The sequence below is a fragment of the Camelus bactrianus genome, chromosome 16, assembly GCF_048773025.1.
Source record: "Camelus bactrianus isolate YW-2024 breed Bactrian camel chromosome 16, ASM4877302v1, whole genome shotgun sequence".
Taxonomy (NCBI): Eukaryota; Metazoa; Chordata; class Mammalia; order Artiodactyla; family Camelidae; genus Camelus; species Camelus bactrianus.
In genome coordinates, this window is record NC_133554.1 from 3,977,479 (window position 1) to 3,999,302 (window position 21,824).

A 21,824-nucleotide genomic window follows, 5' to 3' on the forward strand; every position below is an offset into this window, starting at 1 on the left:
CTCAGATTGTTCTAAGGTTTCGGTTTCTCTCTGTTTTAAAGAGAACTGGGGATGGAAAACTATGCAGAATAGGTGTTACTGATGGAAGAGTGTTGTTGGGGGTGCAAATGAGCAGACCCACCTTCGAAGTAAAACCACTGAGGATTTGAGAATTGACTGACATACATTTGTAAATTTGGAGTCAAAATAAAGTGTTTAAATATGTTTTTTTTTTTAATTTCCCTGTTGACCGATTTTTTTTTTTCTTTTGATGAGAAGTAATCGACGCTGATCACAACTGTCAGCTCAGAAGGCTGCACTTACCTCTGGCCCAGAGGGTGGGAAGCAAGCCTAGAGACTCATGCAGAATAGCACAGAGGGCAGCATCAAGAACAAGGTGACAAGCTTACTGCCACAAGTCACTTAAACCGCTGCTGGTAAGTGCAGCCTTCCTGTCAATCCATCTGAACTCCTCCCTCCCCAACCCCCAATGCTGAGAAAGGGACACTAGTTCATACCCATCCTTTTTGTAAAACTCCAGCATCATGTTATCCGTGGCAACGCTGAGGGGCCGGCGGGCCTGCTCGGGCTGGCGCCGGTCGGCGGGGTCCATGTCTGGGGAGGGCATTGAGCTGTAGTTGGCGTTGTGGTTCACGTGCACTGGACTCCCGTAATTCCCCGTGATGTTGAACTCTATCTCTGCGGGGAGGAAAGAATGGGTGTGCATGGTCTGTTGGTCTGGGCAGGGGAGAGATGAGCAGAGATGGCCACTCCTGTAGGGGGTCACCTCAGGAAATCTTGTTTCACGGTTCAGTGTGAGATCATCTATTAATACTAATTCATCTTAATATAATTCATCCTATTAACAGGCAGACCCATGTGCTCACCTAACCTATAATATCATGGGCATTTGATAAAGCATTTCTCACTTGTGATTAACAAATTCAGTCAAACAGGAACAGATGGGTACTTTCCGAAAAAGGCAACATCATCTCTCTGACGCCTCATGTTTAAGAGTGAAACACCAGGGCAGTCTAAATCAGATCAGGGATGAGAGCAACGTTCACTTTCAACACTTATTTGACGCTCCCGAGGAAGTGCTAGCCAATGGAATTAGTTAAGAAAATAAAATTAGTTAAGAAAATAAAATAACAGGCAACATTATCATCTGTAGATGATGATACTGTCCCTGGAAAACCTAAGAGAATTATGCCTTCACCTCCTACCTCCATTACTTCTTTATCCTGACTTCCTACCCTCACCTGACTTTGTGTCACGAATTGAACTCTTATTTCACAGCTGTCACCGTCAAAACACAGGAGGCAAAAAGACAACCAAAATTCTTTGATGTTAGATCAGCATGAGTTAATTACCTCTGATGGACAGAGCACAGAATGATTAATATTTTACCCTCACAGGAGTTAACAATTTCCTGCACCACTGCTGAAAGCACACCCGTAATATTCACTAAACATAAAGGCCCAGGACCGCTGCTTTAAAGAGCAAACGCTGAATTTAGCGTAACGACGGCGATCTCTTCAAAGCTGTCACCACCGAGTCTTACCCTTATCCCATGGGGCTTCCGTGGCTAAGAACATTTATGAAGCTCCACCTTGGGGACGTGCCTTTACTGACTAATTTGGAACCAGGTATGAAAAAGAATCTCCTCGCCTCTGAGCCCCACCTTTACACACTGAGGGCAACTCGAAGGACACACAGTAACAGAAGGATGGCAGCCAAGTGAACCCTGAGCACCAAATAAAAGTCCGCGCTCATCTCCAGTCCAGGTTCATCCTCTGCCTCTTTCCCTTCTACTCCAGCATTTCATGATTCATAAAGAAGCCACGGTGAGGACCAGTAAAATCCACGCTCACGGTCAGTACAGGCAGTGCACAGGTTCAAGCCGGAACTCTCCTCAGACAGAAATTAGGAAGTAAGAAGTTGCCAGGACTCTTCGTGTGTGTGTGTGTGTCCGTGTGTGTGCGTGTGTATTCCAAACAACCAACCAAAACACCAAACACACACCTGTGGCCAGCAGTACCTGGTCTCAAAGGGTCAGGACTCAGTGACGCTGGCGCCCGTCCCCAGAAGCCCGCCCAGCCCGGGACGCCTCCACGTACCGCCGGGGAAGAACCAGTCCGCGTGCTGGATGATGGGCTCGACGATCCCCACGATCTGCAGTGAGACCGTGGTCATCATCTCCGTGATGTTCCTGCGGACACAGGGCAGAGGAGGGCAGGCCGGGTCAGCGGCCGTGGCAGCTCCCGGAGCCTGTGGGCCCGGGGCTGGGAGGTCGCTATCTCAGGAAGGACACTGCAGCTCTCTGAAACTCTCTCCCCACCCACAGAATGGAGGTGCCCAGAAGCCCTCCTCACGGGGGACGAGTCACTGAGCAACAGACAAAATCGCCAAGGCCGAGGTGCCCGGCACTGCGCGGTGTGATTCTCAAAACTGCCAGACTCTTCCTTTTCCCACCTCTGTTCTCTTTGGGGACAGCCTTCTGTCCGTCCGGCTCCAGAGGCTGGGATGTGTGCCCTTCAGAGGTGGCAGGCAGGCCTGGAGGGGCTCGCCTCGCCCGTGCTGACTTAGGTGAGCTCGGGGAAGGCCCTCTGCGCAGGCCTGGGGCTCCAAGACGACCCTGACGACGAGCTGCGAGGCTCCAGGCCTCCGGGCCTCCCCCTGAGCCCACAACGGAGCAGGCCGGGCCGAAATGCAGCCTGGCCAACGAAGAGGCCGGCGCTTGTCGGGGGCCCTGGCCGGCCGGCCCACCCAGGCCCTGACGGCCCCACACGTGACCCCCACACACCCTCCTCCCTGTGCTCACCCTTCCGCTTGTGGCCAAAGCAAGTTGGGTCCTAACACAATTGCCATGTTAGTGGGAGTCATCTTGTTCACATCTTGATATTCTGAGAGCTTGGATAAAAACTTGATCAAGTATCTGAAAGGAAGGCAGAAGGGCCAGGTTTAACTAGGGCTCAATCCCAGCCACGCTCCCCCAGCACCGGGCAGAAACTTCTCCCCCGGAGCACATCTTACTGACAAGACGACTCACATGTCCTGCAATGCACTCAAGACGTGCTGTGTGTCAGACACAAGAACGCTCCAAAGACACACCGACTCAGCTCTCACTCAGCTGGGATCAACATCTGCTCCAGTTAACCCTGGCCAGAAACATTCTCCACCCGCCCTTCTGACTCAGGAATGCAACGCCCTCCTTCTCACACCTGTCGCCCGCCATCCTCCCCGTGTGCAGAGGTGAGAGGTGGTGTGCAGGAGTCATCGGCGGGGACATCCACAGCACGGGGGGTGGTGTCCCCAGGGGTTAACCTCGGTGGGGCTCTGAGAGCCAGTGAAGAAGGTAAACCCAGACTCAGCGCCTGGCCCAGCACTACAGAGACACCTGGAGAAGTGTGTCCACACACGAAGGTGCACACCAGCGTTCACGGCAGCACGATTCATCCCAGCCGGAGGAGGGAGACCACACAAACGTCCATTCAGGGATGAATAGATGAGTAAAATGGGGTCCAGCCAACACTGGAGTACGACTCAGCCATCAAAAGGAACGAACTACTGACATGTGCTACCACATGGGTGACCCTCTTAAACACGATGCAAAGTGAAGGAAGCCAGACCCAGGGACGCTGTGTTGTCCGATTCCATCGTATGAAATGCCTGGCGGAGGCAAGTCACCCGAGGCTGAACGCAGAGGCGTGTCTGCCAGGGCCGGGGGTGGGGCAGAAACGGGGAGTGACTGCCAGTGGGAGCAGGATTTCTTTCTGGGGGGTGACAAAAATGTTCTAAAGGTAGACAGTGGTGACAGCTGCACAACTGTGCAAATACTCCAAACTCCACTCAACCGCGCACTTCAAAAGGGACAATGATGTATGAGTTGTATCTTAATAAAGCTATTATTTAAAAAATAGACAATGCGTGAGCTATGCCCAAATAAAGCTCAAAAAGAGCTCCCCCACAGCACCCCAAAACCCACCAGGCTCGGCAGAGGCCCGGACCCTCAGTCACACAGGCGGTGGGTTTAGCTCCGTTCTGGCCGGATCACAGTCCAGCGGCTCCTTCAGGACCACATGGTCCCTACGCTGTCACTGCGCCACCTCCACCCGCAGCCTCTTGGACCAGGTCACACTGTCTGTCCGAGAGGCCACACCCGCCTGGACCGGGACATGGGGCCTGAGCTGAGACGCCCAATCCAGGGCTGGCCAGGGGCCGAGGGCTGCAGTCAGCAACACGGGACAAGCTGTGCTGGTCTGGCTTTCACCCTTGGGATTTTTTTTTTAAGCTGTGGTTTTTAAATATAGATATATATAATTTGCCATTCTAACCATTTTTAAGTGTGAAGTTCAGTAGCATTAAGTACTTTCACACTTAGGCAACCATCACCACTGTCTGTCTCCTGAATTTTGTCGTCACTCCAAACCCAACTCTGTCCTGGCTGATGACCCCACCCCCAGCACCACTACCCTCCCCCAGCCGCGGGCCGCCATCACTCCGCTTCCCGTCTCTGGGGGCTGGACCCCTCCCAGGAGCTCATGCACATGGAATCACACAGGGTTTCTCCTTCTGTGTTTGGCTCCCTTCACTTAGCGTAACGTCTTCAAGGTTCACCCACACTGAGGCAAGGCTCAGATGTCCTTCCATTTCAAGGCTGAATATTGCAACTTATGTGTGTTTTCTCCACCCTTGAAATTGCTGGACATCTGGGCTGTTTCCAGCTCTTGGCTACTGTGAATAATGCTGCCACGAGTGTAGGTGTAGAAAACCCAGCCCCTACTTTCAAATCTTGTGGGTGTGCGTCCATAAGTGGGATTTCTGGATCTACAGTAATTCTATGTTTACGTTTTTGAGGCCTTTGGGATTTTTTTTTTTTTTATGATTTCTTTTTCTGTGGAGGGTCAGGTAATTAGGTTTATTTATTTTTGTTTTTTTTTTTAATGGAGGTGCTGGAATTGAACCCAGGACCTCATGCATGCTAAGCTGGCACTCTACCACTGAGCTCTACCCTCCCTCCACTCCTGGGATTTTTCAACAGGAAAACAAAGAATCAGGCAGACAGCCAGAGGAGCTGATGCTGAAAATCTGCATCTAAAGAAGCTCCAAGGAGGTGGGGGCGGGGAGAGGCAGGGCCAGGAGCAGCTCAGGCTGGACAAAGTGATGAGGAGGCAGGAAGTGGGAAGGAGAGGAACCTGGGAAGGCGGAAGATCCCCAGAGCAGCAGCAAGCGATGAGACGGGCACGCAGAAAACCGCCGGTGATGAGGGGAGCCCCAGACGCCTGTCCCGGGCCCTCTCCGTGCAGACCAGCTCCAGGACACACCTGCCAAGTCCCGCTCGGGGCTAGCTCAGCCTCTCCCAGGCGCCCACGAGCTCCTATCTTTACAACAAACCCCTGATATCTGAAAAGACCTTGCGTTCATCTTTGCTCCTCAAAAACCCAAGACCTGAACTGCATCAGCCACGCAGGTCGGGTGGCCTGTGAAGTCGCACAGCCCCTTTCTGTCTGTTTCCTCATCTGTGAAGCGGTCATTCACGACCTCCCGGGGTGGCTTGAGGTGGACAGGAGACCGCGCGTGGTAACAACGCTTCGGGCACCGCAAAATGCCACGCCTGCCACTCACCCACGCCCTCGGGCCTGGACCGTGTGTCTGAGGCTTAAATGCCCCTGCCCCCGAGCGTCCAGTGTCCACTCACCGGATGTTGCTATGATTGGCCGTGGGCAACTTCTCGCACGCGTTCCACAGAGCCTGCAGCCTCTTGTCCTGCTCCGGGATGCTGGGAAGTTAACAGGAAAAGCCACCGGGTGAGTGTGAACCAGTGGCGTCTCCCCGTCTTTCACACCAACCAGCCCTCGTGACATTCACGAAAAGGGAGTCAGCCGTCATCAGTGGCCACACCAGCAAGCGGTGACAGTTCAAATGTCTGGTTATTACTAATCGTCCTGCTACGTTCTCTTTCTGTCTTGCCTGTGCTATTTTAACAAAACTCCCCGCACCCGCTCCAGGTCCCGGGTGAATGTGTGCCAGCCCCGCAGGTGAGGCCAGGAGGGCAATTCTGTCCAGAAACAAGACACGGGACGCCAGTCAGGAGTTCAACCCCGCGTCCGCACCACGGCGGCAGCTGATCGCCCAGCTCCACAGGCATATTTAATGCACATTAAGTTTCTTGGCATCTAGCACATAACAGAAGCTCAATAAACACCTTCTAAGTAAACATATGAACTCATAGAGAAATAAGGAAATCTGACCCTTCAAGACATCACTCAGAGACGGAGAATTTCCACGACCAAAAGATTCTCTAATCTACAAAAAACAAACAAAAAAGCAGTGGATGTGAACAGCTAAAAAAAATTTTGCTCTAAGGAGTTCTTTATTTATAAACTGTCTAAGAATTAAAAGAAATTACTCATAGAACAATACTTTTTAATACACTTCTCATGAAAATCTACACCAAGGCTTACATGGTAGGAAGGCCTTAAGCTCAAAAGAACCTTTTTCTGGAGAAAAACTGAAAAGCACATGCCAGCAGGAGAGGCCCAGCTCTGATCGCTTGATCCGGGGCCCAAGGCGGGGCAGTGGTCACTGCCGGGTGCCCCGAAGTCCTTCCTCCAATCCTGGCCCAGGCGAGAAAAACTCCCTTTTCCCTGGGTTCTGCCTGGAGGAAGAGGTGAGCATCCTGCAACACACGCGTTTACCGGGACCCTGAACTGAGCACCCAAGGTCTCATGTAGAAACAGAAGGTGACAAATCTTATTCAATCGTCATCTGGCCAAAGCTTGACAAAAAGGGTTTGTCTTGGGAGAACCAGCTCCAACCTGCCTGTGGCCTTGGGTCAGCTACTGAGTCTCCAGGTACCTCTTCCCTTACCTGTAAAAGGGCGTTAATAAAAGGGCTTCCCTCGTGGCGTCGGCACAAGCTGTTTACAGGAGGGTCTGTACAAAGCACCAGTTATATTTCTAACTATTACAGACGAGGGTCAAGACCTCTGTGACCACTCCCTTGTCCTGCTCTTTCCTCCAGAAGGAACTGCTGCCATCTGCCTGCGGGGGCCCTTCCAGAACCTTCTTTCATGCGTTCACACAGGTATAGAGGCCTCTTATAATTGTATTGTTTAGAGCGTGCTGGGTGTTTTCCTTTTAAAACAAGAGACTCTCCTGGGTGTCCCCGTTCGCTTGTTTTATTTCACTCAAAAATAAATCTACCTTTGCATGTTAGCATGAAGAGCGGTGCCAATTTTTTGAACATGTCACGATGTGGATACACCGCATTTTATTTAACCACTCTTCCCTCTGCCATTCAAAGTAACAGCGCAGCCAACATCCATGCACAAGGACGTCTCTCTGGGCACATGGACAAGCGGGTCCCACGACAAGTACCAAGCAAGGGACTTGCTGCGTCACAGGCTGCATGCTGCATAATCTCAGTGAATACTTCCGAGCAGACCCCACCCCACGAGGTGCTCCCCAAAAGGCGGTGTGACTCACTTGGAAGCCTGAATCCACTCGTCATAGAGTTCAAAGGTCATCAGAGGCTCTGGCAACTCCCGGAGGTAAGATTTCAAAGCCCCTGGGCGGGAAACACCACGCGAGCCGTGAGCCACTCTGACGTGGCAGAGACAGGCTCTCGCAGCCAGCGTCCCCTGTGGGGACGGTTCTCCAAACCACGTGACAAGGCCAATTGGCGGCTCCCATGCGTGGATCGGGAGCTCTGGCGTGGTGGTGGGACCAGGGCTGGCAATCGCCCTGCCCTCCCCCCACAATGTATCTCCCAACATCAACCCTTTGTCCTTCCAGGGCCAGAGTGACCAGGTCGAAAAAGGGGCCCCGAGTGGACACATCTGGAGCTTGGAGAGGGGCCCCCTCTTAAGTGTCCCTGACATATGGCCGCACACCCTCCACGCTCGCCCCTTCCCCGGGAGCCCCCCACCAGCACAAGGGCCATGGGCGCACCTGCGATGGCATGGGGGTCGGCCGAGTACTCCTGCACATCCACCACGCAGCAGTCCAGGGCGGCTTTCAGCTTCTTCAGCTTGGAGGCCGACGGGGCCACTCGGAAGAGGCCCTGCGACAGAGCAGAGGGTCCCTGGACGACGGCCTGCAGCTCAGAGGCGCAGAAGCAAACCTGACCAACCAACCGTCTGCCCAGCCCTGTCTTCCGAGGCCTCCAGCTGCGCCCTCCCCATCGCCCTGTGTCGGTGCCGCAGCTGCTGGTTTCTGCACGTCTCCTCCTTCAGACGCGAGCAACCGGACGGCAGGGCCGGGCCTAGCCCGCCACTGCGCCCCCTGTGCCCTGAAGGGGTGGCTCGTCCTTCCGGCTCAGTATGTATTTGTCAGATAATGAACCCTGGACACTTCGACTTCCTGTCCTCTTGTATTTAAGATACATTGTGGAAAAACAAAAACACTAATTCGGAAAGATACATGCACCCCAGTGTTCACAGCAGCGTTATTTACAACAGCCAAGATATGGAAGCAACCTAAGTGTCCATTGACAGATGGATAAAGATGTGGTATCTGTATACAATGGAATACTACTCAGCCACAAAAAAGAATGAATTTTCACCATTTGTAGCAACACAGGTGGACTTGGAGAGCATTATAATAAGTGAAGTAAGTCAGACAGAGGAAAACAAATACCACATGGTATCACTTGTATGTGAAATCTAACAAATACAACAAACTAGTGAAGGTAACGAAAAGAAGCGGACTCACAGAGCAAACCAGCGGCTCCCGGCGGGGAGAGGAGATGGGGGCTGGGGAGTAAGAAGCTAGGTATAAAATAAGCTACAAGGAGGAACTGCACATCACGGGGAAAGAGCCAGTATTTTATAAAAAACTACAAATGGACTATAACCTTTAAAAATTGTGAATCGCAATACTGCACACCTGTAATATATAATATTGCAGAGAAATTATACTTCAATAAAAAAGGATTTCAGAGAAGAATCTGACAAGACTTGGACAGATGTGGAGGTCTAGGAGTGGATGCACGCAGGCACGTCTACAAGGCGTGTGTGTGTGTGTGTGTGTGTGCACGCGCGTGCCTGCGTGCGCTCATGGCTATGTGTGTGTGTGCGTGTTTGTGCGTGTGTCTGTGTGTGTCAGGAGGCAAGGAAGACTTTGTTAGTAACTCCACTGGCAGCGACAGCCGAGGAGGCTGGACTCAGCCGTGGGAGTTGGCGGTGGGGGTCCCCAGGGACCACAGAGGGCAGCTTCAGCCCGGTGAGGGGTCGGGCAGGAGGGACCGAAGCAACAGGAGGAGGAACGGCGGTGAGGAGGCAGAAGCCGCTAATGAGAGTCATGCTAAGACAGCGGGGAGCACAAAACACAAACACAGAGCGAGGGGCAGGGTGAGGCCTTGGTTGGGTTGAAAGATACTTTTCTAGACTTGGAGCAACCTGAGTTTATATATTATTAAAGAAGACAGGACGCAAAGCAGGGAAAACGCAGGTAAGAGTGAGGTCTGGGGAGAGGTGGACGCCCAGAAAGGGCCTGGAAAGAGTGAAGACACAAGACGGGAGAAGCCGGAGAATCTGTTCTCCAAGATCTGCTCCTGCCGATCAGACATCTGCAGACGCAAGACGCTGTTTTCACTTTTTTGTATAATAACACTGTAGTTACATTTAGAAACATTATCTTTCAGAGACACACACGGAAGCAGTCCAGGTGAAGTGACAGAATCTCTGGGATTGGCTTCAAAATATCGGAGGCAGGGTTGGGGGGGCCGTGGAGGCAGAGGTGGCACAGACGGACCACAAGCCAGAGAGGAGGCTCGTTACCTTTACGTCTTTCAGCGTTTGCACGATTACAAACAAGTGACGGGGAAAGAAACGGCCCAGTTCACCTCCCTCCACGAAACTGTCCCTCAGGGACTGGAAAGACCCTCTTTTCTTTTAATTGATAGTATACATGAAAAGGCCTGGCACTTAAAACATGGTTCGAAAAAAGCATTTATTCCCATTCCTTCTGCATCTAAAACAGGCCTGGCTGATGGGGGGTGGCCGACAGACAGGTGAAGGTTCACCGTCTTCCTCCTCTGCTGCACCCCTCCAACCACGTCCCCCACGACCTAGTGAGACTCGACCTGCTGGGAGACTGGTTTGAATCAGGTTTATCTGACATATGCCAGGCTCACCTCCCTCCCCAATAAGTTCCTAAGTCCCCATCTCACTCTTTTGTACTTTGCTCAGTAATAAAGGCCTTAATAAATACCGACTGGCTGATCAGATCACAGGAAGGTAGAGTAGAGATTTGTATATGGCCTCTTCACTTTTTTTTTTTTTAATGCAGGTACTGGGGATTGAACCCAGGACCTCGTGCATGCTAGGCATGTGCTCAACCACTGAGCTATACCCTCCCCTTTCACATTGCCTCTGTAGGAACCCAAAGAGGAAGTCTGTCTCCCAGGAAACAGTTTGCACAGCAGTAAAAACAAGCCGCCAATTTCTCATAGACATTTTTCACATGCGGCCCTCAAGACTTTCTAATGTCTGCCTCAATCATATTTTCAGGATCTCAATAGAAAAGTTATGATCAGAAAGGTTAAAAGGCGTATTTTTTAAATCAAGGAAGGAAGAGGAGGAGAGGAGTGCCGCGATCGTGTTAAATACGCAGAAAGCACGGCCGGAGTGGGGCTGTGAGGTCCTCAGGGCCAGCGGTACCCGTGTCCCAGTCCTCCGCTCTCCCTGCAGCATGAAGGCTCACGGGAGGGAGCGGGACTGGTCCGAGCTCTGGGAGACAGGGGGCTGTTCCGTGTCCTCACCGTCTGGATTTGTGGGGCTGGGCGGGGACGGTAACAGAGGAGGAGGCCTGCAGGCTACATCGCATGGGTGACGAGACCTGCTCGAGGCTGCGCTTGCGCCCAGACCTACCTCCTCCTGCATCCCACATTCCAGGAGCATCGTCACACAGGCCTCGATGGGGAAGGCGATCTCCCGGCCACTGATCATCAGGTGCTCCTCCAGGGGCTTCCCGAAGGAGGGCTTCTCCACCCAGGCCTCTGCGGGGCAGAGCGAGAGAGGGGTCAGCGGGGCTCACTCCTGCGGGATCTCTCTCCCCCTGGTCACGCTGACTCTCTTAAATCACCCAAAGACATGGAAGGCCAGTGGAGTCTCCATCCTTGTGGTTCTGGGGGACGACAGGGAGGAGCAGGTTGTGGGGGACGGCCAGCCCGCTGCAGGCGGAGCTGCGGCGCTTCACGTCACACACGCACCTCCACGCACACCCGACTCATCCCCCACGGGGCGGCGTGTGTGCACGTGCTTTGCCGCCACTGGCTCGAGGCACCAGCTGCAGAAGGTCCAGCAGCTCATCTAAATGTGACCCTAGTCCAGCGGAAGGCGGACAAGGCACGGGGCACGGGACTCCCCTGGGAAGCAGGCTCCCCGCTGCCCGCCCCAAGCCAGGTGGACACTCACCCTGCTGTGCTTTGATCAGTGGCAGCACAGCCTGCAGGAGGGTCAGCGACTTCCTGTGGTACTCGGCCTGCACTTCTATGAGCTGAGGGAACACAAGGACGAGTGTGACCCTCGGCCAGGGCTGGCGAGCAGGGCTGCCGGGCCATCGGGGTCCCCCCACAACCTCGGCAGCCGAGAAGTGACCACCGCGGAAGTTTGGGCGGCAGGAGGATCAGGGAGGGAGGGGGGGCACCCCAGAGCTGAGCCTGCCTGCCCTGCCACCCACCGGGCGAGCACCCAGCCCGCAGTTCTCACAGCAAAAGGGGCCGGAGAGAGACGCAGCGATAAAAGACTCGCAGTGGAGAACGCATTCAGAAAACCACCTGTTACAAAGCTAAAGGTCTGAACTGTTCTTACAAACGATGAACAGTACAGGTATGTCAATTAAAAAAAATATGTGCAGTATACTGTGTATATGTATTTACATGCAATACATTGCATATGTGCAGTCAAACTGTAACAGTTCTACCTAACAAAACTGAAAAGTGAAGGAAAAAAAACCATTTGCCTATGAGATAGAGCTGATGCCATGAGCATCTGTATCTTGATTTCTGCAAGATGATCTCAAGATGTAACTGGTCGGAAAACATGTGACTTGACCCACAATCCTTTTCAAGGACCTTGGGAGGCAAAACTGCTTTGGCTGGAGTGATGCAGTCCCAAGAACAAACTCCTTCCAGATGTTCAGTTTTGACCACCCCACTACTAAAAACGGCTGCTGAAATGCTGGTAAGAGCAGAGGAGAACTAGTGAACGACAGTAACTTCATTTGTTTCCTGGATCTCTAACCCCTCCCATAACAAAACACACCAAACTGGGCACACGTGAGGGAAGAAGGAGGGGGTCACTCTGCTGAGACGTCTGGTGAGGTGAGCAGGTACGATGACCCCCGAGCAAAACTAAAAGGGAATTCTGAAACCCAGGGTGCTGAAACACATGGTACCCAAGCGGTGGCGAGGCAGCCTCGTACGGATGCCAATGACATCACCCGTTTCAGAAACTCTAAAAGTGAGTATTATCTTCACAAATAGAACCAGTGGAATATACCTGAAAAAAAATACTACTTTTTTAAAATAAACTTTCTAAGTTGGAAGGAACGCACATCAGCTCTCCCTCGGGGCGGAAGGAACCCTGGGCTTCTCGGCCTCTGGTGCACATGCAGGCAGAGTGCCGGCAGCCCCGGCTCTGCGCCCGCTTCTCCGAGCAGCCAAACTTCTCAGGGTTCCTCCTCCTCTTTCCTCCCTTCACCACCCTTCCTTATCATCCTGTCACTGCCTTGACCATCAAGAAGAGTTTTTAGATTTGAATTTAGCCCCAACTTTAAAAGCAGGTGAACCTAACTGGATTTTTAATTTGTATTTTTTCTCGCACGGGCTCCTCCCCCGCCCCCCCGCTTGGTATTTTCCCTGGTAAACAGCCCGGGTCCTAATTATTGGACCAGATCATTCCAGTATGGATGACTCAGGTCCTGTTTTTCTGCTCTCTAAATCTACTCTCTAAGCTGAGAGACAGGCAGACAGGCTACTTCATTCCTCGTTCACCTACTTGTCATTGTCTTGGGCAAAAATCTAGATTTAAAGCAAATAACATGCTGGGCTAGGGTTATCTTCTTGGTCCCAAGCTCCTTACTGATCACAGGCTAAGGTTCCTCAGCCTTGGCCCTACTGACATTTTGGGCTGGATGACCCTCTGTTGTGGGAGGCGTCCTGTGCACTGTAGGATATTTAGCAGCAAACTTGACCGCCATCCCCCAGAGGCCTGAAGCATCTCCCCACAGTGATGACAGTCAAAAATGTCTCCAGACACAGCCAAACGTCTCCTGGAAGAGGAGACAGAATGCCCCCTGGTTGAGAACCACTGCCAGAGATCACTGAGTTGCAATCATCTTTGCACATGAGGCTGAATTTTATTCTGAGGGTTCTGGAGAAATCCTTACAAGGAGAAACAGAAGGCAGGAATTATTCACAGGTGGATATTCACAGGTGGAACAGCCAAAGCCCCGCCCACTTTGGGGATGTGCCCAACAGAGAGGTGCTCGGTTCCAGGCCCGTTCCTTCCTGTCCACACCCAGACAGCTGCAGACAGACTGCAAGCAGCCCCACCTCCCTGGACCCTTACCGTTTGAAAGTAGTTTGCATAGTCGATTTCTTTGGCCACAAAACTGTACATGTCAGCCGAGAGCTGGTCCTGCGGGGGTAAAACACAGCAAGGTAGAGAGCAGCTAACGCAGGAGTCTAGACATCACAGAATAAACAGCCTGTACCATGGTTTCATCTCATTTTCCAGAATGCTCGACAGATCACAAACGTTGCCCATGGACATGCCCACGCTTCCCAACCACGGCTCTAGAGGATGAATGAGCATAAGGAGGATCTATGCCAGCATCGTCTCAGGGCTTTTAACACGTGGACCATGAGCAGAGCTGGGAAAGCAGGTGTGGGGGAGTCGTGTGCAAATTCCTTCCCTCCGTCTCTGCGGCGGGCGCGCCGTCTGCAGCAGCCCCGCCAGGTACAAGCTGCTTCTGCTCTCCTCATTCTGCTACCTCTTCCCTTTGATGATTCTAAGGCTTTGCTCTCCTTCACTCTCAGTACTGACTGGCTCATCACCAGCACATGGGAGAGACGGAAACACACCAAGCCGGGAGAAGCTGGGTAACACAGGTGGGCAGGGGAAGGATGGCTGATTTGAAGCTCTTTCAAACAACCTGGCCTCCCCCAGCATCACATATGAATCTCACAGTGTGAACAGCCCTTCACCACTCAGCTCTTCACGGGACTGGGGGCAACGGCTGAACGCTACATCTGAATCTGGAAAGCGTTTCCCCCCCTTGAGGACAGATTCCAGTTTCGCAGAAACACCCCAGCAAGGTACGAGAAAAGAGCACTTTGAGTGGCTGTAGACTGTGTCCCTAACCCCACCTTTGAGCATGTTGACTTTGCACAAATCACGTGATCTCTCACATTGCTCCCAGTGTGGTAGCTTTAAGGTAGATCTTCAGACGAGATGCTTAGTTGAGGAGAGAAGAGTCTATAATGTTTGGGGTTGAGGTAAATATAAAAACAGCCTCCCAGTGTTCTTTGCAGCACTATTTACAATAGCCAAGATGTGGAAGCAACCCAAGTGTCCAACGCTAGACGAATGCATAAAGAAGATGTGGTTTATATACGCAAAGGAATACTACTCAGCCATAAAAAGAATGAAATCTTGCCACTTGTAACAACATGGATGGACCCAGACGGTATTATGCTAAGTGAAGTAGGTCAGAAAGAGGAAAACAAATACCACATGATCTCTTATGTGGAATTAAAACAAAAACAGAGTCATAGATACAGAGAACAAACCATGGTTGCCAGAAAGGAAGGGGATAGGTAGGTGGGCGAAATTGGTGGGGGGGATTAAGAGGTACAAACCTCCAGTCATATAATAAATAAGCCCTGGGGGTGTAACATACAGCATAAAGCAGACGGTCAGTAATACCGTAGTAACTTTGTGTGGGGAGGGATGGTCACTAAATTTGGGGTGATCATTTCATAACGTATGCAAATGTCAAATCATTACGTAGCATGCCTGAAACTAACATGATATTGTATGTCAACTACTTTTCAATAAAAAAGGGAAAAGAAGAAACCAAAACAGCACAAGAAAGCTGACCCAGACGCTGAAGGAATTAAAGCAGGCAACGATATGATTCAGGAAGAGGCTGCTTCAGGGGCCCTCGAGCATCCTGCACCAACCCCAACACCCTCAGCAGCCCCACCGGCTGGTGATTAAGCTGCTCTCAGTGAGCAAGGGTAGGAGGGGTCATCTGTTTCCTTTTCCGGGATCCTTGACAGGCAAACATCCTTAAAGAGTTCTTGCACACGAGGCAACAGAACCAAGACACCGAGTCACAGGGGAAATCTGCTCTCTGGAGAGCGTCAAGCACAGATTAGTCAATGCTGCGGCGGGTTCTGCTTCCGAAAGTGAAGAAAAGGAAACATGAACGAACATTCGCTGAGCACGGGTTGGGTGCCAGACACAACATCACACGGAATTGGCATCTAACTCTCTTAGGTAAGTGTTGAATTTCCAATCCTGGTCCAATCACTAATACAAATAGACAATTTGACAAACTGAGAATGCCTATAAATATATGAAGGATGTCCAACAAGTACACACGGATACACTTAGGACCACTGATATCCTGGGAAGTTAAAGTCACAACAGCACAAGAAGAAGGGCAGGGCAGACGTAGAGCTCAGTGGCAGAGTGTGTGCTAAGCATGCACGAGGTCCTGGGTTCAACCCCCCGCCCCTCCACCAAAAAAACAAACAAAAACCCATAAAAAACAACACACTCACGTAAGAATAGCTTTCTTCCCCTCGCCAGACTGGCAAAAGCTGAAAACAGGAGCAACATACACAACAGGGAAAGATGAGGTGAAGTGTACAGTTCTGTGTAGTACCGGCGAGAATGTGAACTGCGGCTTCCTTCTTAGAGAAGTAAACTGTCAGTACGTACTGAAAAGCACACGTAGCCTTCCACCTAAAACTATCACTTTTGGGAACCTACCCTACAGGGACAAAAATTACCTGCGTGTAAGAATATACATGTAACGATGCTGAGCGAATCATTTTTGTGATGGCAAAGAACAAGACAAAGAAACCGAACACGTGAGTTTGAAGATCACTAGGAAAACAGCTAAATAAGTCACGGTAGGTACACCCCTCCTATGAATACCATGCACATTATTAAGGAGACTAAGTTAGGTCTGTCGCTACTAACCTGGACAGGCGTCCAGGATGCGCCGTAACTGAATAGTGACAGATCAGTATAAGGAACGCGCCGGTCCTATCAGCACACGCACACGCGCACACACACAGAAGCAGTCACTAGGACAGTGCCATGTATGCGTGCGCGTCTGTGTGGTTACAAACAAGTGGGGGGAGGCTATGTAACAGCCCCAACACCGACGCCCTTCTTCGTATAACTTCCATAGACACACAGCCTGTCACCAAGTGCACTGCTCACAGCACATCTTTATAAATATTGCTGAGAAAGGTCAACTGGTCACCTTCTTTGCAAACAGAGGCAGGAAAGAAAAAAAAAATCATTGTTTTCTTAATACACTTTCACATTTTTTCACTGGATATGATGAACATGTAATACTTGTGAAATCTCTGAAGAGGAATTTAATATATATTTTTGATAAAAACAGCAAATGCAGGAAGCCACCGGAGGTTGAAGCTGTTAAGTTTTCACTCTGATGCACTTGGATACTCACTCAGCAGTGCTTCCTGACACCGCGCTCCTGGGTGTAGAGTGGAAGTAATTTTGTAAGAAACAAGATTCAACTGAAGGACACACCCCCACGGTAAGTGGGTAGAGCAGACACAGAGTAAAAGGGAAATCGGCACGAGAGAGGAGTGGTTCTTTACGAACAGAAAACAACTAGATGTTTGCCACCAACACGGGAGTCAAACGACCAGTCAGCCTTGCTCCTGAAGAGTCGTGGGTCTGAAGCAGGGGTCTTATTTTGCTTGGCTCCGTGGTACTGGAGGCTGAGAGGTAATGAATCCCTTCAAGATTTTTCGATGTTTCTCATTCCAGAGAGAAAATCTGACCCTGGAATGCAAGGTCAGAGTCCCCTGCCCGGGGTGCTTGTAAAAGCAGAAGCCGAGGACAAGGTAAGACGCAACAGAGCCTCCAAGAACAGCAACGCCTGCGTGCAAAGAGGCTGCTCTCTGGTAAACCTGTACATTAGTAAGAACAGGTACCAGCAGAGTTCTAGAAACAGGCTACTTAGAGCCTTGGCTCCAAACCCAAACCGGCACATCTGCACGCATACAGACAGACGGATACACAGAGAACCACGGATGGCGTGTTTCTAACAAAGCCCCCGAAACCTCTGTGGGGAAAGCAGATGAGAGACGTTTGAACAAGGATGACGAAGGGCATCTGTCACTCCCGAAGGCAGAGGACGCGCCGGGGAACGACGCCCTCCTCTCTGAACAAGCGGGAGCTTTTCTTTCCTGTGACCCTCTCCTTGGCTAGCACTTCAGCGTCAGGGCTCTGCGTCTCCCAGGAAGCAAAGGATCCATAAAGTGACTCAGGAAATGGTAAAAGGCAAATGAGAAAGTAATACCAACGGTGAGCCGAGGTTCAGCAACGGTCTAGACTCTCAGCCGTTCCGCGCGGCCGGCACCTACGACCCGGGGCGCAGACGACACACAGAGCTTCACGCAGAAGCCGAGCTCACAGGTAACCCGCCGCTGTCCCCCGTCCAGGTCACTGGCAAGGCCCCAGCTCCCAGGGCTTTTTGGAGAGGCCAGCCAGCAAGCTCGGGGCACTGATTCAACCAGAGGCTCAGTATTCGGGTTTTAACAGACCCTCAGTGAACAAAAAGGGACCCCCATTCGGGCCTCCCTGTCTTTCCTGGTTGAGAGGAGTAAAGAGAGGGGTACCCTGCAAATCTCCACTCTGTTGGCAGCCTCCTCCATCTCTTCCCTGAGGGCATCAGCTTTGGCGCCTGCAGGCTGTGAGCTGCTGGACAAACCCAAAGACTTGGAAGTCTGCTGCCACCTGACAGGAAACAGGAGAAAAAGGGGAGAGGTGTGAGACAGGTAGAGAGCACCCCGGGGACCCTGCGGGAGGCAGAGAAACAGCTGGTTACGGGGATCACCCAGGAACCACACGCCCTCACTCCGAAGGAGAGGTGCCCGGTGCTAGGCCAGGGGAAAGGGGGCCCGAGTGTCCATGCGGCAGGACAGGTGGGGGCTGAGGACAGCGGCCCCACAGCACACAGCAAGTGGTCCTCAGTTTGCCAGCGTCTTCCCTGCTGTCTTCTGAATGCCAAATGACCTGATCTTCACTTTCTCTGAAGCATGGCTACTTCCATTCCTTTACTTCCCTGTCTATCCTGTGGGCATCTGAGGATGCCATTCACCTACTTGGCTAAAGCCAATCACAGATGCCTAGTGGGTGAGATTAAAACCAATCTGAAAGCAAAAGTCTCCACTGGTGAGCACACAGCAGCCTCAGATCAACATGTAGATACCTCGTTTATATTTTCTGAAACATTTATCTTTGTGCAGAGAATATTGGCCCCTGGGGAAAGGAAGCCCCTTGGGGAACATTTATGGGGAGGCACAAATATTTCTGGCTGCAAAGTCATTATCAGGGAATTACCAAACGCAGGCCCTGAAAGAAGGTTCTAATTCCACTGAGAGGCTAGTAGCTTTCATAGGAAACAGCAGTGGGATCCTCTCCCACTGAGTCTGTAAACTCAACAGCTTATGGGGCCCAGCAAGGAAGAAGAATAAGTCAAATGGGTCAGTATCTTAAAAACTAGTCTGCCCAATCCTTTATTTCATACCTGTAATAGGGACAGGAGATAGAAAATGATTTCCCACCTCTACGAAAAACAGCCGTGTCATCAGGACGACAAAGGCAGCTGATGCCTGGCTACGGTCTCAGGAAATCAGGGGGCGCAGAGAAGGGAGGGGGACCTGGTGGGGGTTCACTGGGGCGGTCGGAGCCGATAAGCTCCAGGCAGGAGTGAGGGCCATGCGTTGCCAGATGTTTCAGTGGACAAGCTGGAAACTGTCAAGTGAACTCATCAAATGAAATGTGGCAACAGATTGAATAGTGTCCTCTAAACACTACGCAGGCCAGCAGCGTTCTGACCAAACCAGACAGCTCTGCGGGCTCCAGCTGGTTCTTGGACCAGCCAACTTGTAAAGGCATAAAGGGTGATGTTATCCTCATTTTGAGAAACAAGAATCAAATGACTGTTTTCTCTGAATAATTCTTCCGTTCTCTTTTGTTATGTGCAGGAGAAACATAAGAGGATGGGGCATTGTAATACCAAAAATGGAGAAATTAAAGTTCTCTTTGCTATTAGCAAAAAGCAGTAGCATAATGAAGGTTTAGCTGTCACTTAAAAAGTGCACCCATGGGAAAACTAATTAAAAAGACTTCAGAACCTCAAGGTGGCTTAAAGCTCTAGAGACGGACACATGTCTGACTGAGGCTCCTCATCCAAGGTGAGAATTCAGCGCAAACTAGAAAGGAAATATTCTGTCCCAAGATGTAAAAAGTCTAAGCTAACAGGTAAGGATTAGTTAAAAAAAAAAAAAAATCCCTGGGCAATTCTTTTTTATAATGGTTTGCCCTACACAAATGATACATTTAATTAATACCTCCCAGGCTTAGTCAAATAAGATACGAAATGCCACAGCTGTAATTTAGATCTCAGATAATGAACACACTCCCATGGTAGATTATGGAATGGAGTTGTCACCACCATCTGACTCAGGCTATCTGAAGAAAAAAAAAAAAAACTAACCAATATATAAGTGTAAAAAATAAAGGTGACTTTTAGGGTTTTACAGATCTGGATTAGACTTAAAAAAACCCCACAAAAACCCAAATTACCCTTAATATGTATATTAAAACGAAGACATCTTCCAAAGTTTTCTCTTTCTTTTCTCCCTATCCCCCTTAATTTTTTCCCCTAAATTCTGTCCTTTAATCAATACCCTGGTAGTCTAAAACATACACCTTTCATCTCTCTTTATAAGGAATTTTACTTGTAATGGATAAGGGATCTAGTTTTATATTGTAAAATGGTGATAAAATGACCCCAAATTGCCCCTTTGTGGAAACTGAACAGCAAAATATCAAGAGAAACCTGGAAACATTTGTGTAGGTGGGAATCTGTTGGGAAAAGTGACATTAATCATGAATTTTGAGGTTTGAAGGTCTTCTCAGCCAGATGTACCACATGTAAACTCAACAACTGTCCTGCTCTGTTAAGAGAAGAAATAAGGCTTCTTGTCTAAGAGCCTGACCTTTGACGTCTAAAGAGGAGAAAGTTCATTTTTTCCCACTAAGATACCTGATAATGACCCCATCATTCTCTGGGAAAAATGCTATCACTCTAGGATTTGGGGGAGATGAAGGCAGAATACGAGCTTTAAGGAAGGCTGGTGGAAAGAAAAAGACTGGAAATAAGGGTAAGACATTTCAGAGAAGACGCACACACCATCCAACCTGCCTCTCTGCTCCTCCTCTCTCTCCTTTGCTCCTTCCACCCCCGCCACACTGGCCTTCATTCTGTATCCTGAATACGTCAACCTTATTCGCGCCACAGGGCCTTTGCACCTGCTGTTCCCACCTTTGTGGACAGTTTTGCACCAGATATTTGCATGGCTGCCTCCTTCTCACCACTTATGTCTCAGATCAAGTGTCACCTCCTCAAAAAAAGCCTTCTCTTTCGCTCTGTCTAATCCTGCTGCCCCCTTCTCCACATCCCCTCTCCAAAATCCATACGACTTATAGCTGCTGAAGTGGCCTCATGCGTTTGTTCTCTTGCCTAGCATCTCACCCCCAAAACAGCCTCCCTGAGAGCGGGGCCCTGTACCCCCAGCCACTCTCCTGACCTTCAGCACTTGGAACAAATGGGCGTAAGAAACCCTGATGAATGAAAACGTTCACACACAAACCTCTACCCACCCAATACGATCACCACCCCCTCAAAGCAGCAGAAATGCAAACAGCCGCCCGCCCGCACCTTGTCCGTGAAGCGTCCATGTCCAGCACCAGCTTTGCGAGGTGCTTCCTCTGCTTCTGGATGTTGGGGATTTCCACCTGCAGGCACAGGGGAAAAGACGCAGCTGAATTGAAGCCCAAGACAGATTCCTAAAGAACTGCTGATGGCGCCCCAGTGAGTCTGCTGGAGTTCCCCCAAGCCTCATTTTCAGAGGAAATTCTTGGTTCCTTTGCCTGAGCTGCACCCTGGTCCTTCCTCGCTGGACATCCGCCAGGCCCTGCCTGCCTTATCCTCACTCTCACCCGGCCGGCAAAAGCAGGGACTCGGTCACCTGGCTCAGCTGCGTGAGGGCCCAAGGTGGGGAGAAGGCAGGCAGAGCGAACATGCAGACCTAGTTCAACACGGACAGCAGGATGGGGAACTGGCCTCAGGAGACCTGAGGTGCTGAGGGGAATGCAATTAGGGCATATTCTTACAGAAAGAGGTTTTTTCTTTTCCCCCTAAAGAATGAATACACATCGTCATGGCATCTCTCAGCAATAGGAAGTTCTTCCACAGTGGTTGTACGTGGATGCTCTGAGTCCTAAAAATGGCTTTAGTGAACATTCCAGTGTAGGATTTTGGTTCCAGATTCCAGCAAAAGTGGGGCAGGACGTGAGAACTTAAAAGGAGAAAATGTGAGGGAGTTGCCCTGCTGTAGGAAGCGCTCTGTGGACACTCTCCCAGGTGGGGATGCTTTGGGCACTGAGCGCACTGACTTCCGACAGAAGACGGATGTGTCACAGAGCCCAGGGGCAGGGCCTGGGGTGCGCGCACGTCTCAGCCCTGGGCCGGACCTGCCCGAGGGCTTGG

At 50.8% G+C, this 21,824-nt stretch overlaps 1 protein-coding gene across 3 annotated transcripts in view; it reads right to left on the minus strand.

The window, feature by feature from the left end:
* The window catches only part of ARHGAP44 (Rho GTPase activating protein 44), a 102,423-nt gene that overhangs the window by 14,761 nt on the left and 65,838 nt on the right, over positions 1-21,824 (minus strand). For 2 of the 3 annotated variants that reach the window (XM_074342135.1, XM_074342136.1), the window contains exons 6-16: positions 20,994-21,070; positions 17,884-18,001; positions 13,559-13,627; positions 11,402-11,483; positions 10,856-10,983; positions 7,935-8,046; positions 7,470-7,551; positions 5,681-5,761; positions 2,804-2,917; positions 2,100-2,191; positions 498-678 (exon numbers count right to left, since the gene is read on the minus strand). In XM_074342135.1, coding sequence (XP_074198236.1) covers positions 498-678; positions 2,100-2,191; positions 2,804-2,917; positions 5,681-5,761; positions 7,470-7,551; positions 7,935-8,046; positions 10,856-10,983; positions 11,402-11,483; positions 13,559-13,627; positions 17,884-18,001; positions 20,994-21,070 — 1,136 coding nt within the window. Of the gene's footprint in view, positions 1-497; positions 679-2,099; positions 2,192-2,803; positions 2,918-5,680; positions 5,762-7,469; positions 7,552-7,934; positions 8,047-10,855; positions 10,984-11,401; positions 11,484-13,558; positions 13,628-17,883; positions 18,002-20,993; positions 21,071-21,824 lie in introns of those variants that run through there. The other variant, XM_074342137.1, reaches the window with a different exon arrangement.